The sequence below is a fragment of the Cloeon dipterum genome, chromosome 1, assembly GCF_949628265.1.
Source record: "Cloeon dipterum chromosome 1, ieCloDipt1.1, whole genome shotgun sequence".
In the NCBI taxonomy this organism is placed as follows: Eukaryota; Metazoa; Arthropoda; class Insecta; order Ephemeroptera; family Baetidae; genus Cloeon; species Cloeon dipterum.
The window spans coordinates 23819358-23842073 of record NC_088786.1 but is presented as its reverse complement, the minus strand read 5'-3'; the positions used below and the strand labels follow the sequence as shown (position 1 = coordinate 23842073).

At 40.0% G+C, this 22716-nt stretch overlaps 1 protein-coding gene across 1 annotated transcript in view; it reads left to right on the top strand.

Moving 5' to 3' along the window:
* The window catches only part of LOC135947983 (uncharacterized), a 103461-nt gene extending 83832 nt beyond the window's left edge, over positions 1–19629 (top strand). The window contains exons 5-6 of the mRNA XM_065497009.1: positions 14252–14513; positions 18023–19629. Of these exons, the coding sequence (XP_065353081.1) occupies positions 14252–14513; positions 18023–18126 (366 nt within the window). The 3' untranslated portion in view covers positions 18127–19629. The remainder of the gene's footprint in view (positions 1–14251; positions 14514–18022) is intronic.
* The last annotated feature ends 3087 nt before the right edge of the window (positions 19630–22716 follow it).

Genomic DNA, 22716 nt, shown 5'->3' with positions numbered 1-22716 from the left:
TTTCCCCAAGTTAAAAGTAAATGGTTATTATTTCCATCAATTTTATAATAGCAGATGAATTCACATTCTAACAATTGGAATTATTCCTTCGATTTATTATTTCAAATAAAAAAATACCAACAGACGTGTCTTAAAAACGCTCAGAGCAGTATCCGAAAAATTTATCTGTTCTGAAAGACACTATAGTTGAAAATAATTTGCATTTGCACATTTGGCACTTCGAGTGAATTAGAGGCAGTAATTCCTGATTAGTATAAAGGCATTGGTGTCGAATGTATTTAATTTCCATCAAGCTCACGAGCCGAAAATTGATTGCGTGCACATAGGCCAAATTTGCTCTCGCGCGCGGCTTCTGCTAATTTGACTTGGCTTGTCATGCCAATGTATTGAACATAATGTAGTAAATTGTGTGGCAGCAAGAGTCCATGTTTACGACACTCGGGGGAGCATAAATTCATGCTGCGTGCGCCTGTCACATCGGGGCTGATTGCGAATTTGCGATTTCAGCGAAATCCACATCAGCAATGAACACCAAAGCGAATTGTTGCTGAACAAGGCAAACAAATTTATCACTTGACGAGAGAACGAGCCCAGCTGAACGGCCACGATATTTTCGGCTGCACGACGCAAATTCACGCAAAAATAAATACGAATTTTGTTTGCTCGCACGGAAAATAAATTTCGATTTAAATCATCACGCCCACGCGATGAAAAACAAGCGACGAAAAGATCAATTTAATTTTGGAACCTGTGGATTTTTCCAACGAGGACAATGACGCGCCGGCGTGTGTGTGCTCACCCTGCCAGCGATGATTATAAAAAAGTTACAATGGCAGTCATAATATCACGGTCGTTGCTGCGAAAAACTCGATTTTGTCGTCGAACAGCCCATTTTTCGGTAACGCCAAATCCAGCAGACTGTGTAATTAATTTGCTCTGGAAGCAGCAGCTATAGAAACGGCTCGAAATAAACGGATCCATTGTGGCTTTTTCATCTTCAAGAGGGCTTTACTTACAAATGATGCCAATAATAAGCTTCTTTGCAAACTGCCAATATAGCGTCAGTTTCCATTTTTAGTTTAACAGTAAAAATGTATGGTGTTCTAATGAAATTAAAAAAAACAATTATTAGCAAAAGCAAACCCAAGCAAACGTAATTAAGTGATTCTTTGAGAGACAAATTTTGTTTCGCTTCAATGATTAAAATAGACAAACTGGCGCACATTTTGCCTCTTTTCCTATTTATGCTTGTAAAACGTGATGTTAATTAATCAAAAGAAAGGGACACGTATTTCCCAAGAGTGCAGGGATGCAAACAGAGAAGAATGCGCAGTTGTTTACCCTTTCGTATTTTGTTTGATGCAAAAATGCGGCTGATTTACGGGTTTGCCGTGACGCAATGTGCTCAGGATGTGCATTGATAAATAATAGCGTAGAGAATTTTTGAATTGCATTCCTGTGATGGATATTTTATGCAACACACAGGCTGCTGCTGCTGCATCGGGCACGAGATTTATGCTCGGCCGTAATACGGGATTAGACGGAGAGAAGGATGTGTTATGTGTTTGTACAGCAGCTGAGAAATCGGATTTTGCGCTTCTGCTAGCTGGCGCAACCTGCTTAATCTATCACTGCACTTGCGCTGTTTCTTATTTGCATTACTCGCTTCTCAATGCGACATCCGCGAGCCAAAGCCTTCGCGGAAAATAACGCAGATAATGGCAGATCTGGAGCAATTTCAATTTTATTGCTCGTGTTGCAGAGATTATTCAATTAAATTTCTTCCGCTCGACTCAGCTGGAAACTTAATCTGCATGGAGAGCAGTATGGGAAATCCCTGTAATTGTGCGCAATTGAGTCCGTTTACATTAATTAAATTGAAAGCGCTCACTTTATTGCACCATATTGCACAGAATAAGATTAAATGTTACTCACTGTGACGAATCATAAAAAAACTTCTAACAATTTCTTATTTGTCTTGTCAGATAAAACTTAAATTAAATTTTTTTCTCTTTCGGTTGAACTAACTTAGTCTGCCCGATTTTGTAGCTAGATAGGGTATCATTGTGGTCTGAATTGACATTGGAGAGCATAAAACCACTTCAATTAAACCGAGCAATGTTCGATCCACAGTGCTGACTGGTTTGAATCGCGGCAACCGCAAAATTTTCTATTCCCAGTCGCTCCAATCCTCCACTATAGAAAGTGGGGCTCGGTTGACAACTAAATGGAACAGTAAGTGCACCACCGAGCACTCGCACATGTTTTTGCTCAACGCGGTGCCACACGCTGCAATCAGCAAATATAGCATACACTAGTGAATGCGGTCGAGAAAAACCATTAGCACTGTAAAGGCACGATTTATCAAAAATAAAAAGCGCTGACGTGTCACAATCAAATAACTACTTTCGTGCCCTTTGCTACATGATGGATTTTCTCTGCTAAAATGCGACACCATAGCCATAGGATCACTTGGGTTATTGTAACACGTTGATTTAAGAACGATACTCTCATTCGTCTCTTTTTTAGCAACTTAGCAATGCTACTTCAGAACAAATCAATCTATATTTTTGAGGAACATTAAGGGGATTATTTCTTGCTAATTGTCAGTTATGAACTTGATATGTTTTGAGATGTGGAGGAAAACATCGATGTTTGGTAAATTGTGACTGGAACAGTTTGTAGAAATCTTTATGTAAACGTATACGTAAAGCCGGGATGCATTGAAAGAACTAAAATCCACTCACTCGCTTGGCACTTGTGTCAATACCCATCGCGAAATTTCAGACTGTTTTGTGTATTGCGAGCAGGCAAATCCCAAAACCCAACTCTCGTGCATTGATGCCTCGTCTGCCTCGCACGTTTATCCGACTCAATAGACGAGCTTTTCTCTTCCCATGTGCCTGATCAAATAATATATATGCTCGGCTGGGCGACGCTCGGGAAATGCCGACGGCTCTTGCGAAATTTCATCATTTCCATACGTCCCAAAACGAGATACGCAATCGCAACATCAACATATTGTTGCCTCGCCTATTGGACGCAACCATGCCGTTGTTATTTTGCAATTTGCCGCGAACACGCGAGAAATCTGTTGTTATTTGTTCAACTGATGTTGTTGGAAGAGTTTGTCAAAACGGTATAATTAAAGTTTATTAACATGGACAGGTTTCCTCGTTTCCTTTTGAGAAACTACTTTTTTCCTCGTTGCGTTGTGAAAATGGGCTTTGAGAAATAATGGAGAAGGATGCCAAGAAATCGCCTTGGCAACCGCAAATACCTTGACGCTGACGGCGAATAGAATTTCCCTGATTCTGTTCAAACAAATCGAGTTTGGCCGGCACCAAACGTACAGCATACAAACAAAGGCGGTCGCAGGAAAAGCTGTTTTGTTTATGCTTATCAGCCCATGTAATATGGTACGTGACACGCCGCAATTGCATTCATATGTTTTGCGGTTTGCCCCACTAACTGACATCCAATTTCCGTCTTCTTGCGTCTCTGGGTATAGCTTCAGCGCAGTCGTTTCAAATGGACATCATACTATAAACATTTTATATTTAATTGTAGCACTAGTTTCGTTTTTTACTCTTCACATCTCCTAGAAAGAAGCTGTATAATATGATTCTACTTCAGGGTTGGGGCAATACCCTCACATTGACAAAAATTATTTTCCAACAAAAAGATGAACTTTGGTCCTTATAAAAAATAACATACTCTGTTGGTTTAAAAATTTCACACTGGCTCTGTACTTCTGGGCATTTAACATCCAAATGAAATGTATCAAATGATGAGATTGATTTGTGTATCAACGTTTTTGGATTGCGATTTTCTTCTGGGCAGTGGAAACAAGTTATTATACGAAATTTTCGTGCTTTGCTGGAGACTAAAGAGCACGATGGATCCACTTTTAAATGCTTGTGTGAGTGGGAGCTCGCATTAGCATTAATTTACATTTGGAGCACCGAAAAATGAGTGCCGCTGGCTTTTCTGTCCGACGAGAGGAGCAGGATTCGTTTTGAATTATGAATCGGACTGCTCCAACATGTGCTTAAAATACTGCTGCAGCCGCCACAGCACTGGAGCACCCTCTCGAAAGTATTCCACTCGTGGAGGCAAGCAAGGCCAAAGTTTTCATTTTCCTCTCACTTGAGCACAAACCGTGTTTTACATGGGCTATAATATCCAAAACTTCTTTCTTTAGCTCTCACTGAGCTAAAATCTAAATAAATTGACTCGTGAAATAATATGTGTGTGTGCCCGCGCTTTTTCCTGATTTACAGAGTTCTGTTCAGAGTCTATCGATTGCTTAAAGTAAATTATAAAATTATTTTAAATATATAATTATAGGTGGACATTTAAAAAAATATCATTTTCTGTCTCAAGTGTTTTAGTTTTTGCGCAGTGCTTGGTTCATTCAAATACTTTAGTTTGCGCCATTAAAATATAACTTTAACTCTGATCACAATAATTGAAGACTCAGGAATAATTATTATGACTATCTAAAATGCAGTAACAAGATCATTATTAATTTGTTCCATTTAAGCATGCCTTGGGAAAATCCCTGACTGTATTAATAAGGGACAGACTAAATAAATTATTAGGAAAATCGTATAAGATCAAGCGGCATCTTAAATATTGCGCAGCAATTAAAATTATTCGATTCGATTGCGGTTGCTTTCTAAGGAAACTGTTTTGTCGTTGAGAGATTTAGTCTGATTGTGAGGTGAAGGATTCGAGGCGAGTGGAGACGTTCGCCCGCCGAGAAAGAGATCCAGACCAGACGGAGCGCTGCTGGAGGGCCGGCGTGACCGCATCCAGCTGTTGTGTGCCACCCTGCGCGCCTCTCATAAATTTAATCCCACCCTGTCTCGAAGAGATAGTGCCAAGAAATAGTGCAAGGGTTTATGCCTCGGCTAAACGGCCCACTCAAAATAAAACAACCCTCTCATTATGCACAATGGGGTGAATAATTTTCGCGACCGCCAACGCATCGCAGTGTGCAGTGTGGGCGGCGAAATTGCGACGCCAGTGCAATTTATGTAAGTGCAAGTGACTGCACGACCCAGCTTTTTATTGCTGCCAGCTTCTGTTATTGTGAACCATAAACGTCACGAGATATAAGAGCACTCGCTCTGCTGGAGCTAACTTTTATATTTATTTTAAATTATGTTCAACTCACAATAATAATAATTATTATTATCATCATCATTTATTTGGGGCTAATGTTGCCTGTTTAATCGTGGAAAGTTTAATTCGTTTATAAACTCACATGTTTATATTAACGAGGCTAAAAATAAAAATCTTTAAAAATCAGCTAAAACATGCAAATTGGTTCTTTCTAAATAAATATAAAATAAACGTGGAGCCAAAAGAGAACATGACGAGAGTCCGATAAAAGGGACTCGAGCGTCCGCAGTTTATCGCTGTGCATACATAAATACAAATCACGCATAACAAGCTGGCAGGTTGCGTATGTATGTGTGCAGGGCTGCATTTGCAGATAAATTCCAGGCAAATGAACGAGCAGAAGACGCACCGGTGGCGGCAGGCTGGCAAGCGCAATAAAAAAGGCACGAGACCGCTGAATTTGCATGCAAATTGTAAAAATTCCGCGGCCACGAAAGCAGTTCAAATTTATTCCCGAGAGGATGCTGCTCCGGTCTGGCTGGGGAAATGAAAGGCGGGGACGGGGACGTGGAGGATGCCGCGAGAGCCTCAAGACGTCTTGCGCGCGTTTTAATTGTCAAAGCAAACAAACGCTCTTGAAGGCTGACAACTGTCGCCACTGCCATTTTTCTCGTGCGCATCTGAATGAGGGGGATGCTGTCAGGAATAAGTGCAGCGTCCCTCTGAAGCGTTTTCTCCCACGTCGCTCACTTGAAATTCGACCACATCTGGATGTTCTCGTTTTGTGGTAATGGAGCGAAACGAGAACGCGCCTCGATTTCTGAAGTTGATTTCGATGAAATGTTATTGTGGCACTTATACTTTTGAAAGCACGTCAATAATAATATCGTAAACTGTTCCTCGATTAATTAAAATACGTTGGTTTTTATAATATATCAAGGGAAATTAAAGAGAGTTAAAAATACGACTTTTCAAGTTCACGTGAAAATAAAGTACTTATTGTTTTTGGTGTCGGGAAACGAATCACTGAAAAATATAATTGACGAGGAAATACAATGTCCGGGCTTAATTACAGTAAAGAAAAGAAAAATTAAAAAATTGCGGCAAAACATTGCTCTTTAGAACAAAATATTTTTATTTTATCTTCTGACCCTTCATAACTATTTTTGCTCTCAGAGTTGCTCGAAATCTTAAACATTTGACAAATATTTAATAATTATACAACAGCGAAAACTAGCCTTTCAAACAATTACAAATATCCCCCGCTGCTTTCTGAGTGATCGCAGGTGGTGTATCTCAACCCTTCCTCTCGTCGAGATAGCGGAGAGACCAGAGAAAAGAGAAAAATTCTGGTCGGAAAGGGAAAGATAGACGGAACGTCGGTGACAAATTTAAAATTCCTGTCGGCTGGCCGTTCTTCTCATTATTAATTCGTAGAGGTTAGCTGAGAGGCGGCAGAGACGACGTTTCATTTGTGCTCGCTCTATGCTGATGATGAGCGACTGTTAGACGCAAATTACCACTCTCGTCGGCGGGGTTGAGAGCAGTCTCGGCAGCAGCCAGCAGCCCTTCTCCATTTGTTATTGCAGCAAGCCGGCCCAGTGCTCAGAGAGCAGTTTGTTTATTCTTGGGTGGAATGGATTATTTTAGCCAGCGCGAGAGAAGAATGAGAGAGAGATAGAGGAAAAAGGCACCGGGAACCCTCTTTGAACACGGTCGCTTACTTAGCGCAGCTTCCTCGTCATTATCCACCCGACATCCCTCAAAGTTGCATCTCGTCAAAGGAGTTCGGTAAATATTTTAGTGGCCCCGAAGTGAGCCAGCCTGGCAGCGAGGGCATTTATGTATGTACGTGTGAGAGACGGCGCGCGCGTCAAGACAAATAACTCTGCCCCGAGACTTGTTAACCCATTCTCTGAGCCGTTTTATTAAAGCCCATCCTTGCTCTCAGTCAGCAGACCCCCGAGTCACAGAAATTAGCCCACTTAAAACCCTCTGGGGGTGTTTACGACCTGCTTGAAAACTCGAATGTGTGACCGCTCCATTCACTTCCTGTGATTTCTGCGGCTACGGTTTAATGCATGTGAATATTCACAATGCGCAACTTTTTTATGTTAACAAAAATTATTTCCTATAGGCTCTCATTTCCTCCTTTAGCTTTAATACATTGCTTTAGAGCTCTGCCATGCATTTCCTCATAGATTTTTTAGGTTGAGCTATGATTATTTTAATTCAGTTTGTAATTAAAAAGTACTCGAATATTTTTGTTGCAAATTAAGGCATGCATAGTCATTAAAATACGTTCTATCAATTCGTTTTTTTTTTTAAATCTTGAGGTTGCTAAAAACTGATTTTCAAATAATATGCGCATTATTTTTTTCTTTTCTGGGAAATCCAATTTAAAATCAGAAAAATATATGTCTGGGTTCACTCTTATTTGAGTCTAAATTCTTTACTTGATAATTAAATTGAAACAACAATATTTTAACAAAATCTATAATTCTTAATATTTTTCAGCTAAGAGCTACACATTTTCAAAAAAATTGCAGCGTTGTAAAAAAATTATTATTAAATTAATCCAGATGAAAAAATTGAAAAGGGAACATTTCTACTGGTTCGATTTTGCTTGAATATGCGGTAGCACACCAAAAGCATTACGTTGAGGATTTTTTTGGTATTATCTAACACTCGGCAATTTTCTTGCGAAATGAACTCATTAGATTTGCAAGTAAGATGAGCGTTCTTGAGGTGATTTAGTATATTACGAAGGAACAGTGGCTGAGGCTGCATGTGCTAACGTAAACGAGCGCGGGCGGCGAAGTGTGCGCGCGTGAATGAAATTAAATCGCGCGGCGCAAACTGCTTCTAAGGACATCTCGCTCAGGTAAATCACACAGATGAGGGCGTCGCGCACGTCTCGAAAGTTTTGACGCCATAAATCTGGCGAGAGGCTGCCGAGAGTGGGCCACGGAAAAGAAAAATGGGCAGCTCAGGGGTCTAATCCAGAGGCGTAATAAAGAGTGGTTCGGCGCGCGGTTCTATTCCGCACGCACGTTGTCTCCATTTCTCATCCAGACATCACGTCACACACTTCCCACTCATTCTGTATTGCATGGAAATGGAATCAGCATCAGCAGCAGCAGCACACCCGCCGCAAAACGGGGCTCACGCGCATGAAATTACCCGGCGCACCGAGGGTCGCAGAGCCAGTCTCTTTGCCGGCTGATTTTCGGCGCCACGTGACGCAAAACACAAGTCGTAAATCAGGCACTCAGCTCTAATCCGGTTTAATGAAAAAATGCGAACTTCCTAATTCGGGCGGTGGCACACACTGCACGGCATCTCTTTTTTAATCAAGACAGAGCCGAACGAGCTAGTTTTTTTGCACTTTGCTAAGCTAGATATACTTTGGAAAAGAATCTTTGTATAGAAGAAAAAAGAACGGAAGAAAAAGGATTAGAGGCTCACGGAAATCAATTTCGTTTCCAACAAATCGCGTAACTCGCCTTTCTCAATTTGCATGATAGCAAATTCTGGATAAACACGGCGTGAGCTAATTTTTTCCCAAAAAATTTTAGGTTCAAAAATTACTTAGGGATAAGTGAAGTTATAACTGGAAACCAACGGTTTGGGACATTTATAGACAAAAATTAATGAAATTGAAGAAAAATGAACGTGAAATACAGCAAACTATTCTATAATTGATTAGAAAAATATAAAATTTCTAACTATTAATCCTTTTTTGTTACGAGAAAAATCAAACACAGTTCAGGCGTTGGCTTCATAAGTCACTTATTTAATTAGCTTTCTTTTGACAAAATCATTTTTCATCTGCAGGGTTTGTATGACCTGCCACCGATTTTTAAAGAATGCGACGCATCGAAATTCCCTTCACTATATGCTAGCTGCTTTTGTGATAATTTTTAAAGTATTTATGATGTAAATCATCTTTTTGGATTTGGGGATGAATGGGGGTAAAGTTACCCTGCTGATCCGCAATAAAATCAAATTTTGAATTTAATCAATCTATCAGCTATTAGTATACAGCGGAAACAAAACAGGAGCGACTACCACTCGCTGTAAGGTAAAAATTAAGAACAATTTCACTCTCGGGCGTAAACAGCATCAAGTAGTAGTAGTAGTATTTATTTTTAGATTTTTGTTTTGTTGATCTTTCCATTTTTAGCATACACAATATTTCAATCAGACAGTGCACAAAGTCTTAAAACGTATTGTATCAAAAGCTTTCGCTCTTGACGTCCCAATAAATTCATCACAACAAAAAGTGTCGTATTATCTGCGCTTTTGAAAGCAAGCTCGCTGGGGCTCGCACTTAGATGTCATTAGAGCCGGGAGGATCAAACAACAAAGAAAGTCGTGCCGCGCGGCGGAGATAAAAAGCAGGCGGGACCCTGTTTGATTCGTTGCAGGCGCTGCAATAAATTTTTGCTACTCCTGCCTGCCAAGAGCGTAATTAGATTAATAAAATGTGCATTCAGCAAAAAGGGGCGGCCAAAGATAGCGGGAGAGAACGAGTTTCCCGGCCGCGAGCAGTAATTTCATCGCGGCCGTCACAGCTTATTTCTTGTTTGCACGGAGCACGTCCCCTGCGATCCGACTGCCTCACACACCGCGCGCTACCAAATTGATTGCACAGCCCGTTTTACTTCCGATCCGCCGCGGCAATCAATTTAACTGCGGAGCCGCCGGCTAATCGCAGGAGAAGAAGCGGAGCGCACTGTAGACTTTTGTTTTCGTTTTAAAACCGTGCATGCGGGCGAAATTAAATTGCGTATTTGCTGAGTTGGCCGCGGGAAATGCAGCCCGCCGTCACACGCACAATCAAATTTGGGCACACGCGTAGCGAGAGTAGTGAGAGAGACAACAGATTGTTCCTCCCGCAGCTGCATTTCTCCTGCTGGCGGGTGGGCGAATTTATTTATTTTCCAGCAGGCACATGGCAAACCGAATCCAGCCGTCTTATTATATGCTGGCTGCCTTCTGGTGTTGCCTATGTGTGTGTGTGTGTGTGTGTGTGTGTGTGTGTGTGTGTGTGTGTGTGTGCGCGCGCGTGTGGTAGCTATTTGCCCTTTCGCAAGTTTCCTGTTGCTCGTTCTCGCAAATGTGTGCTCATCTCCGAATTGCAACCGCTCTCGGGAAAAGTTTCCTGGGTGCCGTAAAACTTTGTAACGAGAGACAATTTTCAGCCAAACGGAATTTAATTTGCATTTCATACCAGAGAGACTCCGGCGCACACATTGGTTTGCATCTACAATGAAATCATCTAGCGTGTGGAGAGAGATGCATTAATTAAACGTTAGAGGAACACTTTCGATCCCTTTCCACAAATCTCGCTCTCTGGACTTTTAGCTCAAACTTCCAAACTTGACATATTTCGGTCCATGTATACTGTCAAGAAAATGGGAGATAAGAGATTATAATATCTTGATATGATGCTTTTTAAGCTCGAAATGTTGTGTGTGATAGGGTTAACAAAACTTAGTTAAATGTCGACAAAGTATTAATTATATGGATAAACAAAAGTTCTTGAATGAATTATGCATATCATGGGGAATATGGTTAGATTTTGGATTAATGCCATCTTGAAAAAGCACGATGGTTGACATTTTCAACTCGGAATTGATTGGTGGATTTCCTGCCATGCATTAGTCCACTTTCCAAATCAGGAAAGACTTACAGTTTGCTTAAATATTTCTGTTGCGCCCTCACGAATATTAATTTAACTTTTAGCTTAAAATAGTGATATTCATGCATTTAAAAAATTAAGATTGAATGGAAGAGACGTTGCATTTCTTCATCTTACAAATTTAATAATACCTTGTGAATATTTCGTCTATAAGCATCTAAAATTAAACTTTAACCTTGCTTTGAATTCTTACATTTAATCCCCCTTTCATTGATTCCATGACCGCATTTCTACACGCGAAAAAATCAGCATTGCTGATAAGCCTGGCAAACAATAAAAGAGTCGATATTTTTTAGCGGAAACGTAAATCAAATAAATGCGTGAGGTGGAGAAAGACGAAATCGGAAAGGACATGACACGTCCCAAATCCCAAACGCTCCACGTCAAAAGTTGCGCATCGAGGGACGCGGGCAAAAGTTGCAAAGGGCGCGCGGTAGTTGTGGCTGCCCGCAGAAGGAGGACCCTGGAGGTTTGTCGCAACTCTCGCTCGCTCGCACTTTTCCGTCACTTCTGCGCTGGCAAACATATAATTTGGTTTTGGCAGCAGCCGAAAGCTGCTCACCCACGACATTCTTTTCCGGGGCACGCTGGGTGCTTTATTTTTCAGATTCAATTTGCATTCATAAGAATGGAGGAGGCGTAAATAATTCATTGGTGAATCAGAGCGTGGACCAGGTAGGCAGTCGTTTCAAATCCGCGCGCGCGGCGCACGCACGAGTGAGTTTACGTGCGACCGTAATTATTTAATGAGTCAAGCACCAGCAGCCGCAGCAAAATAATTCTCCTCCAGGGATGCTGAGCCGATTTGGCTGACGTCACCGACTCATTTGGCCGAGCAAAAATTAAAAAGCAGACGAAAACACGCGACGGCGACGACGCTCGCTTTTAATTAGCCGCGTGAACAAATTGGTTTGTTAATGCATATTAAAAAGTAATCCTTTGAGAACCATCGGCGCCGAGTCGCATTTCAAGCCCTCTATTGTGGCTCTGTCCGCCAACCAGCCAGCTCTCTTTACGTGTGCTGGATTAACTTTTAATTAGCGTAATTGAACTCTCAGCCGAGCGAACACACTCCTCTTTGGCATTTCAACCGCAGACGACGTTTTTACATTCACCCAGATTGGCTGCTTTGTACGTTTATCGCAAATGATATCGTTTTTCACAGAGAGCATTTGCAACTTTACTTTGAAGCATTCCGAGCTAAAGCGTTTCTTCGGAAGAAACCTAAGAATTATCCTGCCTGTTAATTAAGAAGAGTCAGCGGCAATTTGATAAATGAGTTGTTTCTAAACAAAAAGGAGACAGTATATATTTATATAGGTGTGTGTTCAGGAGTCTTTTAAGGGTAATTGTCAATTTTACCGACTTTATTTCTCCATCCTGAATTTTACATATGTTGTTAGGGGTGTTTCATAGTGTGTAACCTGAAATTTTGAGCAAAAAATTCGGGGGCATTTTTTGGGAAATCACGATTTTCGAAAACAGAAAATTTCAGATAGTATATCCGAAATATCAAGGTATCTTCGGTCCAGATTGGAATTTCGATGTGGTTTTTTCACCTTCACACGTAACTTTTTGAGTAGAACAAATTTTCCATTGGTCAAAAATTTGTAGTTCAAAGGTCAAGGTCACAAATTCGCGTGCAAAATGTTCAATTAAAAATATCGCAAAATACGCCCCCTCGGATTTTTTTCATGAAAACGTAAAAAATGTAGCCCTGAATGTGTAAAATCGAATGGTGAAGAGAAATCGATGGAGACTCTGATAGATCGCGAGATATTTTGAATTTAAGGATTCGTGTCGCGCGTCCGGCACGACGACAATATCATCCGGCGATTTTACTTTCGTAATTTACGTCGGAATTTGATATGTAACCCACATGTTATGCATATGATTACCTAGAAAAATAAACGAGCTTTCCAGTGGTGTGCTTACATTTTGTATTGGTTTCAAACTTCTCAAGAAATAGCGGCGCGCGAAAAGAAAATATAAATTTTACAAATATTGACATTTTTACAAATCCCAAATCTCGGGTTCTAACCATCAGAATTGCAAAAACTACCCACCGTTGGACTCGTCTCGACCTTCCCTGACCAGCTGAAAGGTTTAGGGGTGTTTACCCTCCACCCCTAAGTTGCTGAACTTCAACCCCCAAGAAAAAAAAAACAAAAAATGCAGCATCCCTCAGTTAGGGATGGAGGGTAAACACCCCTAAACCTTTTAGCTGGTCAGGGAAGGTCGAGACGAGTCCAACGGTGGGTAGTTTTTGCAATTCTGATGGTTAGAACCCGAGATTTGGGATTTGTAAAAATGTCAATATTTGTAAAATTTATATTTTCTTTTCGCGCGCCGCTATTTCTTGAGAAGTTTGAAACCAATACAAAATGTAAGCACACCGCTGGAAAGCTCGTTTATTTTTCTAGGTAATCATATGCATAACATGTGGGTTACATATCAAATTCCGACGTAAATTACGAAAGTAAAATCGCCGGATGATATTGTCGTCGTGCCGGACGCGCGACACGAATCCTTAAATTCAAAATATCTCGCGATCTATCAGAGTCTCCATCGATTTCTCTTCACCATTCGATTTTACACATTCAGGGCTACATTTTTTACGTTTTCATGAAAAAAATCCGAGGGGGCGTATTTTGCGATATTTTTAATTGAACATTTTGCACGCGAATTTGTGACCTTGACCTTTGAACTACAAATTTTTGACCAATGGAAAATTTGTTCTACTCAAAAAGTTACGTGTGAAGGTGAAAAAACCACATCGAAATTCCAATCTGGACCGAAGATACCTTGATATTTCGGATATACTATCTGAAATTTTCTGTTTTCGAAAATCGTGATTTCCCAAAAAATGCCCCCGAATTTTTTGCTCAAAATTTCAGGTTACACACTATGAAACACCCCTAACAACATATGTAAAATTCAGGATGGAGAAATAAAGTCGGTAATATTGACAATTACCCTTAAAAGACTCCTGAACACACACATAGTGCGTAAAGTAGCTAATTGAATGTTTTATTACACAGTGGCTTTCAATTCCATAAAATAATCAGTGAAGAATATAAGTTGTTATTTTGATTTGTTTCAATGTCCAAAACTCACATTGAAGGACATCAACATCAAAAAATAATACTTTAGCATCTATGTCTGAAAGTTCTTAAAATCATAGCGCCGTTGGAATTTTTCGTCAACCGCTTCGTTAGCGGACAACGAGAACGGTGCAGCAAACTGTGATTTCACCACTATTCAGGGTAGCAAAGATTAAGCGTTAATCAGTTTAGATCGAACATCAGGGAAATAGAAGTGGCTGACGGCGTATTTCGTTTTTTTCTAACAAATCATTTTCTCAGCCACTATGTTCAAAAACTAACAAAGCTACGATATTTTTGTGATCCTCAGGTGAGTGCGGACGACGTGCGTCACTTCCCGGCGCGCCTGACCACCGACCTAATGGAGTCCTCACAGATTGGCCTGGTGCTCACACTCCGCCCTTTCCACTTCACCTCGCAGAGCCGCGTGACCATCCGCTGCGACGCCACCATCCTCAATGCCTACGCGGAGACGGCCAAAGTCACTGTCAAGTCGCGACTGGACGTGCCGCTGCACGCCAGAGACCTGCCCGTTAGCAGTGCGGCCGCCATTGAACCCAAACCGGAGAGAGGTCAGTTGGAAAAAATTTATTCTAACAGCCATGTCAAAATAAAAAGTGTAAATAGTTGAAATCCCTATTATTTGAAATTATGATTTTAGACCGTCGACTATTTTCTACTGGGTCTGATTTATTATGCGCCAAATGGGCACAAATCAAAAACATGATTTTTAGATATATATTATCAACACTTGAATTTATCAAAACCCGCCATGAGAGCTCAAAACCTCTGAAACATCGAAGTAAAATATAGCAATAATTGAAGCCTTGTAAATGAATTGAAAATTGAGCGAAACGGTTCATATTAATGATACTGACGATCATAGTAGTTCACATTTTCAGTGCATTAATTTCTCTCTGCCAAAATATAACAAGTCTGTTCAAGATTTCTTCCGTCAAACTTGGAGAATGAATACTGTTCATTCACTGTCAAGTTGAAATTGTATCTTTCGTATTGAAGGAATATGTTATAAATTCACAAAAATCGCAAATTTCTCCCCTTATTATCACATTATTAAAAAATTTATCATAGTTTTTCGTTATTATCAAGGTTTGATTCATATATTTTTGTAATGGATTAAATTTGTAATTTTATTGTAATTCACCAGTTGCATAAACCCTAAGTGTTTGAAGCCGCCAACAGATGGTGCCACCGTAGACTTTCGATTTTAAGGCACTTCCGCTGCGATTTCAGACTCAATCTAGCTACCGTGCATTCTTCAATTAATTTGCTATTTTTTGACGTGCTGAAAACCAAAATCGGTTCAGCCAATCGCCGTAGAATCGTGAAAAACTATTTTTTGAAATAAAAAAATCTTTTTCAACGTTTCTACGGCGAATGGCTTAACCGATTTTGGTTTTCAGAACGTCAAAAAAAAGCAAATTAATTAAAAAAAGCAAAATAGCTAGATTGAGTCTGAAATCGCAGCGGAAATGCCTTAAAACCGCTTAAAACAAAATTTTTAAAAAAGTTAGTGGTTGCGCCATCTGTTGGCGGCTTTAATAACTAAAGGTTTATGCAACTGGTCAATTACTGAAATTACTCACAAAAATATTGGAAAAATCATCGTCTACTAATGAACTTGATACTATCAAAAGATGGGTTTAAATTCACATCTCCCATTAATAACTCGCTTCTCCAGTCGTTTTTGCTTATTACATATTCCAGGGAAAAATAAAAATATTGGATATTATTAAAAGAATTCCTTCCTCTGCAAATAAGCAAAATATCTTTATTGCGCACTTCGACCATTTATTAACAGAGGCAAATTTTCCCTCATTATCTTCAAGCTGAATAAACAGCTTCAATTAATCACAAACAAAAACGAAGGCGATCAAATTTCGTGTCGCCTAGAATTTCATTGTAATGTTGTCTTGGAAAGAGGCTGTCGTGTTTTTCTTCCTCGGATCAAATTTCCAATCAACTTGTCCGCAACCTCCTTCTTTTCAATTAATTTCGTCTCTGCTGGAGCTCAGCAAAAAAAATAAATAAAAAGAAAACCCGAGACGAACCCATAAGACCCTTTTGTGTCCCATTAAATCAATTTTTTTCCCTGGCGGAACGCAACGCGTCAGTCGGGCGAATTTATCGCCCACTAACAAACTCGATAATCTATTTCACGCGCGCTCGCTTGTTTGTTTCGAATGTACACGCGCTCGTAAAAGCAACTTGGCACTTGGGCTGAAGCGACGGTTTTAAATTTCTAGCTCGCATGCAAGCGTTTGGCAGCTATACTGCAATTGCCACACACGCTTCTTGTTACACGCCCGCGAGAAGTGTGCGCATCATAATCGTAAAAGCGAATCACTATAAAAATGCATTCGCCCCGCGCGCAAGCGGCGGAAGGGTGAGTGCTAAAGAGCAGCACGCAGGAAACGGTACACGACATGCGTTCTTCACCTTATTTCTCTGCACGCCCGAGCGCGGCTATTGAATTTTCCGTGCAATTTGCGCTGCCAGGCAAGGAAAAATGCCGACCTGGCAGACGCGCCGGGTGCAATAATGGCTGCTGGCTCAAAACAAAATCTCTCGGCTATCAATTTTTATGTATCTTTGAGTGAAATCTGCAGCAGCCGAGTCAGCAGAAGGGCAGAAGCCAACTAGGAAGGAAGCGGCGCTGTTTGAGCACGCCGTATGCCCAGGTCAATACACTCACACACACACACACACACACTCACAAGCAGCAACATGGTCACGGGGGCAGCGGAAATGTGCAGAGCTCGCATCAATCCGCAGCACTCGCTTCCTTATCTCCGGGCCGACCGACACCTTAAACTTGCGGCTGATGAAATTACAGCTCTCCTCCGCCCTTCTTCGGGCCTTTATTTAACAAGATCTCACGACGAGCGGCGACGGATTCAATCTGGCTCCGAAATTATCGGCTCCCGAGACAAATTGCTGACAAATCTCTTGCTGAGTGGCAATGAATGACTCTTGAGAGCGCGAACTGCCCTACCTCGTCTCTATTTGCTGTTTCCAATCTTCTCCCAATTATCACGCAGTTCACTCGTTTTTATTAACCACGGTGCGTTAGGCATGAAGCGTAATTGAATTATTTTCAACCTCAGCGAACGAGTCAGATTTGCTCAATTAAATTTTTTTAACTTATTCACGAGTTGACAAGAAAAAGCGTTATATTTGTGTTTTTTGCAATTATTATTTTTTATTTAACCATTATGGTACAGCTAAAATGAACAATGCTTTACAATTATTATTAGGCTGCGAAAAATTGCGAAATGAAGAATTTTAATAAAGCTGTCAAGTTTCATTCATGCAATTTCGTTCGTGCAATTCAACCTACAATTAGATTGGATCCTCATAGGATTTGAACAAAAAGATAAATAACATTGGCTTATTGAATTTTAGTTCTGCAACAATTAACTTATAGTAATTTTCAATTTTCAATTACAGTTTTGAACAGAAAAAGTAAACTCTTACTAGATATATACACGTATATTAGTTAAACAAAAATGATTTCCAATGTTTGAATTCCAAAGATATCCAACCAACTTTAGAATTTGACTCCCACGCAGAGAAGTATTTGCAAAATCCTTTCAATTGAAACAAATTTTCAAGTTTTCAAAATAAAATAAATTTTAATGTGTACACATATATTACGTCTGCCAATGAGTTTAATTCACTTATTATCATTTACGTTCTCTTTTTGATTGTTTTTTGATATTATACTTCATTGCTACAACTTTAAAATTGTTTGCTAACACGAAAAGAAGCAAAAACTACGCATTGAGATCTAGATCTGTGATAAAATAAACGAGTCTACCTCGAGCAGTGAGGAAAGGTTCATTCCTTCCTTTTTTGAGTAGCCAGCCAAGAGCAAACAATTCAGAATCTCTGGCTTATATCTCCTTGCAACATTTAGCATTCGTTTACTATTTAATTCAATATTTTTATTAATTGCCACCGTGTATGAATTTTCTGACCTCACCAAGTATCTTCAAATGACTGCCACAGTCGTTTCTCCGCTCCTTTTTTTATCTATAAAATGATTTTTTTATTGCAGTGACATCTCCGAACAGGACGGGGTCTGCTTTGCTGGCGAGCGGACCATTCTGGCGGGCGAACCTGGTGATGTGGGTGGCGCTGGTGCTGGTGGTGTGCAGCTAGTCGCCCTGACTCGCCCTCAGCCTGACCCCCCGCCTGCCCACCCCTAGTCGCTAATCAGGCGTGTCCGATTTCGCCGAGTGCAGATTCCGCGCGTGTTAAAATCCAATTGACTCTTTGTGCGAGAGTGACTTTTTTAATACTCTCTCTCTCTCTCTCTCGGCGGTGTCAATCACATTCACTACACACATTGCTCTCTTTCTCTCTCTTTCGCGACTTGTCAACCAAAAAATATCCACCCAGTGCACAGAAACATGTTCGCACGCAGCAATGGGAAAATTCGTTTCATCTCGCTCTCAAAATTTTCCGTTTTGTGTGTAATTCCAGTGGACAGCGCGACCCTCTCCAGGAATTCCCAGTCTTGAATGTTTCAATTCTACTGATGCACTAGTCGATCCATTTTAAATTAGTGTTTTGTATGTACGTAAAAACGAAATATTTTCTATTGCAATCAGAGTTGTGCAATGAAGGAAGAACTGGATTCAATTCATTTTTGCCGCTGGATTTGCAGCGGAGTTTTGCATTTGTAGAAAAGAGAGACGAAAACCCGAAAACAATAAAAAACGTAAATAAATGCTTTGGTGGCTATATGTGACTAAAAATTGTATGACAGCCGAGCAGGGGTGACAGAATAGTCACTACTTTCTTGAAGCCAGATCGAAACTGTGGAGAGCAGACGGACTCTTTAAATGTGCGCTGGCGTCACGTACGAAATTCGACAAGTGAAAAGGTGATTTGAGTTGCATTTACTCGACGAAAAGAAGATAAGAAGCATCTCTACTATTAGGGCTGTTTATGTCTAAGTAACGTTTAAGGTAAGATTCCAGCAAGGCCAACATCGTAATTTAGTTCTTAAGTGTTAGAATTGTGGAACTGTGAACTAAAAAATGTAAAAGAAATACGATGGCGAAAAGGTGGACGAAATGTCGTGTAAAATTGAAAACGCCGTTGCATGAAACTTTAAAAAAATGTTCGTAGCATGAAAAGAGCCCAAAAATCTCGACCGTCTCATAACTTTCTGTGTACAATTATCTCTGAGCATGGAAATATAAACTTATTGTGCTTGTAAGAAAAAGCTATTATTAGCAATTATTTGTCAGCAGCTTTTTAACCAATTATTTCAAAAAACATTGTAAATATAAAACAAAAACTAATTTTCATGCAAAGGATGAAATGTGGATTTTAACCGTCACAAATAAATAATGAATTTTCGTTCTGCATACACGTATTTAATGAGATTATAATGTCAAAATTCAAACTCAATGAAAATGTTCAAATCACGTTAACCTTTCCTTCGAAATTGAGCTATATTATATGTGTTAGCGACATAAATTCGTAATGCTTGTTTCGCTTCAATGGCGGTGGATATATTTGTGTACATCATGTAGAGTGTCATCTATTGCTATTTACCATGATTTTAATTGGCAAAACTTAAACACAATTTACGGAAATTATTAGAGAAAGAATACCCTGTAATTGAAGTTGTTAATAAAATTAAAAAAATAATAATAATATGAAACACTTTGATTTGAGCTCTTCTTCGTCGATAAAAAATAGCATGAATGCAAATATAGACAGGTGTGTTTTTATAGCTTGAGTTTCGCAAAAGCAAAAAGGAGGAATCAAAATAATGAAATTTTAGCCCTCACATAAAGTAAATTTAAAACAAAAATAAATTAATCATCCAATTTCCAGCGCTGTCAATGAAATTAAAGAATCAGCAAACACCTCGCTAAACAAAACACTGAGCTGTTATCTGCGTTGGATAAGGAGGTGAATTTTTCGTCTTCAGATTTTATAAAAAAACGTTGTCATATGTATTCTTCAATTTCACGAAAATCTTGCTTGCGAAAAATCACACAAATTTTCATTTATTGAAGCATAAGCGAGATTAAAGAAAACTGCCTTTACTGAAAATAAAAGTTTTTCACCAAGGTTCAAGATCTACGCGGAACGCTTGTTGTTGATGAAAAATGTGCTGTTACAGCAGCCACTGAACGGGCAAGCAAAATCTGAAAATGATAGATTTCTGACTCTTCCCATCGGGCGAAAGTTTGCAAAGGAGAAGGAGCCACTCTTCTCAAGCTACGCACATTTGTGACTCGGCGAATCGAATTCCCTCGCAACTTTTCCACCGAAAGAATCGCACGCGGCGGTCATTTTTTGCCCTCCTTTGGCCAGGCAGCAAAGCAAAGAACCGTTTTTTTCTCCCTCTTTCACTGCCTCTTTCTCTGCTCGGCGATCTCTCCTTTAGAGAGCGTTTTTCGGCCTTTTTGTCTCCCAAGTTTTGCAGCAATAAACAAGCCCGCTCGGCTCGCGAGCCTTTGTGTGCGCACCCAACTTGACCACAATTCATGTTTCTTGCGGCGATAAGTAATTTGGCTACAGCCAACCAGAAAGGCAGAATTTATTTCACCGTTTCCGAGGCGGCGAAAGCGGGCGAAAAGGGTTCATCGCCGCGTGCTTTATATCCGGGCGCAGCGATTTCGGGTCGATGAGTGCGCCTGTGACGAACACCAGCGGCGGGCGTGTTTGACGCCGCTCTTTTGACGGCTCGATGACACGCGTCAAGAGCAATCATCGTCGAAATTGTTTTCACCCAGACCAGAGCTTTATTTCGTAAATCCACAACCCAAATTCATCATGCAATTGTAATCACGCCAATGACAGGGGAAAGGCTCACATTGCTGACATGAAAAACACCCAGATTTTTGCTCTGCCTTGTCACTGGACTTAATAAATTTAATTATTATTGATTATTTATTCTTTGGGAGAAAAAGCTGGTACACATCAAATAAATCTACAAATACAACATTAAAAATTGATTTCATGATGATTCCGAACATTTATACTTTAGTATCCATCGAAACACAAAAATTTCAAGTTGGTTATTTTATCACGGAACATAAACACATCAGATATTTTTCCAGTATTATTATGCTGTAATCCTCTACAATGGTGTTTACAAAATTAGATCCCATGGAGAGGGAAAAGAAACGTGTTATGAAACGCACCTCCTACAAAAAATCGCTTTTTTTCTTGAAAACAGGAAAACTTTAGAAAAAACAGACGCAAAGAGGGAAGAGATAATATATTTAATTACAAAGCTTGCAACACTGCCTTTCTTAATTAGCAGAAAGTCTGCATTACCTCACAACCGAGCCGATCCGCTCACAGCGAAAATTTGTCGAATGATTTTGCTATGTGTATCAATACTGTGTGCGAATTTGATTTGTCTGATTTCGCTTCTCTTCCCATCTGTCACTGAAAATGCCTGCCAAATTTGACGACAACTATAAGGATAAATTTATTTGCTGAGAAAACTAAACCAAAGCACATAAATTTAGCGCTCCGTCAATAGTCGCAAAAACTAATTCATCTGTTTCATATTGTTTTTAAAAAAATAAACAAACGTTTTTTTTTAAACAACACACGATAAAATGTTTTCTTCAAAAATTTCGCATGAGAGCAAGGAGGTACAGTCAGAACATCATCGTCAATTTTTGGCACGTTTGCGCCAGGGCGGGTGAGAAATATTGCAGCATCTTTCTGTCTGCGGTGGTGGCAGCGGTCGGCAAAAATGAAATATAAAAACGGAAGCGCGTCCCCTGGTGATTCAAACGGGACACGCTGCTGTTGCAGGTACGCGGCAAATCGCATTTATATTAAAGGAGGCCAGGCCGCTTGGTCCGCATTTTTAATAAAACGCACTGCTGCAGAGCAGCGGAAGAGAGAGCAGCGAAGGCGGAGAGAGCAAGACGCCGGCGCTATTGAAGACTAATAGCTGGAATTCGTGGTGGCGAAAGCTGTGAACAGAAGGAATTTTATCATTAAATGTTGCGGGCGCGCCAAGGATAAGGACTGCTGGCTGCGTCGGGCGCGTTTACACTACACAACTTGTTGTTTGGGGAAGGACTCAAAGAAGAAGAAGAGGGAATTCCGCAAGAAACTGCTGCCGAGGAATGCCATTGCGTAGATGTGGGTTAGGGCCCGTTCCAAACGCAAATTTATTGCCTCAGCCTCACACCCGTACACCAAATGAATACATAATCTATGCCAAAAGTCCATATTGTGTCGTAGATAAACTTCCTAGAGAGATTAAATGCGTGGCATAATTTAACAAGGCTAATAATAACAACAACAACAACAACAGGAAAACATATTTTGTTCACAAATGTTTATAAAGCAGCCTTGTATAAAAATTAAAATATCATGCTAAATATTTATTTTCAAATTTTGTTTTCCCTGCTTACAGTTAGAGCTCTCCGTAAATTTTAACAAGTTTTTCTTGTGGTTGAGGCATTGCATTAATTTTGAACAGAGTTCCAACTTTTATTGTTTAGGAAGCCTAAATTACTGCAAAACCAATATTAATCTTTAATATTACAATATAACAAGGTCATTTTTCGTAAATTCGTTTTAACTATTGTATTAACAAAACCATACACATCAAAATAATGTTTTTTCTTTCCTAACTCTCAAACCACTGACTTAAATTCCTGAATCAAAGATAATTTTAATTTTTAACAAGGGATTTAATTGCAGCAACTACCTGTCCCCCCAACACCTGTTTAACTCTACCCTTCTTTTGCG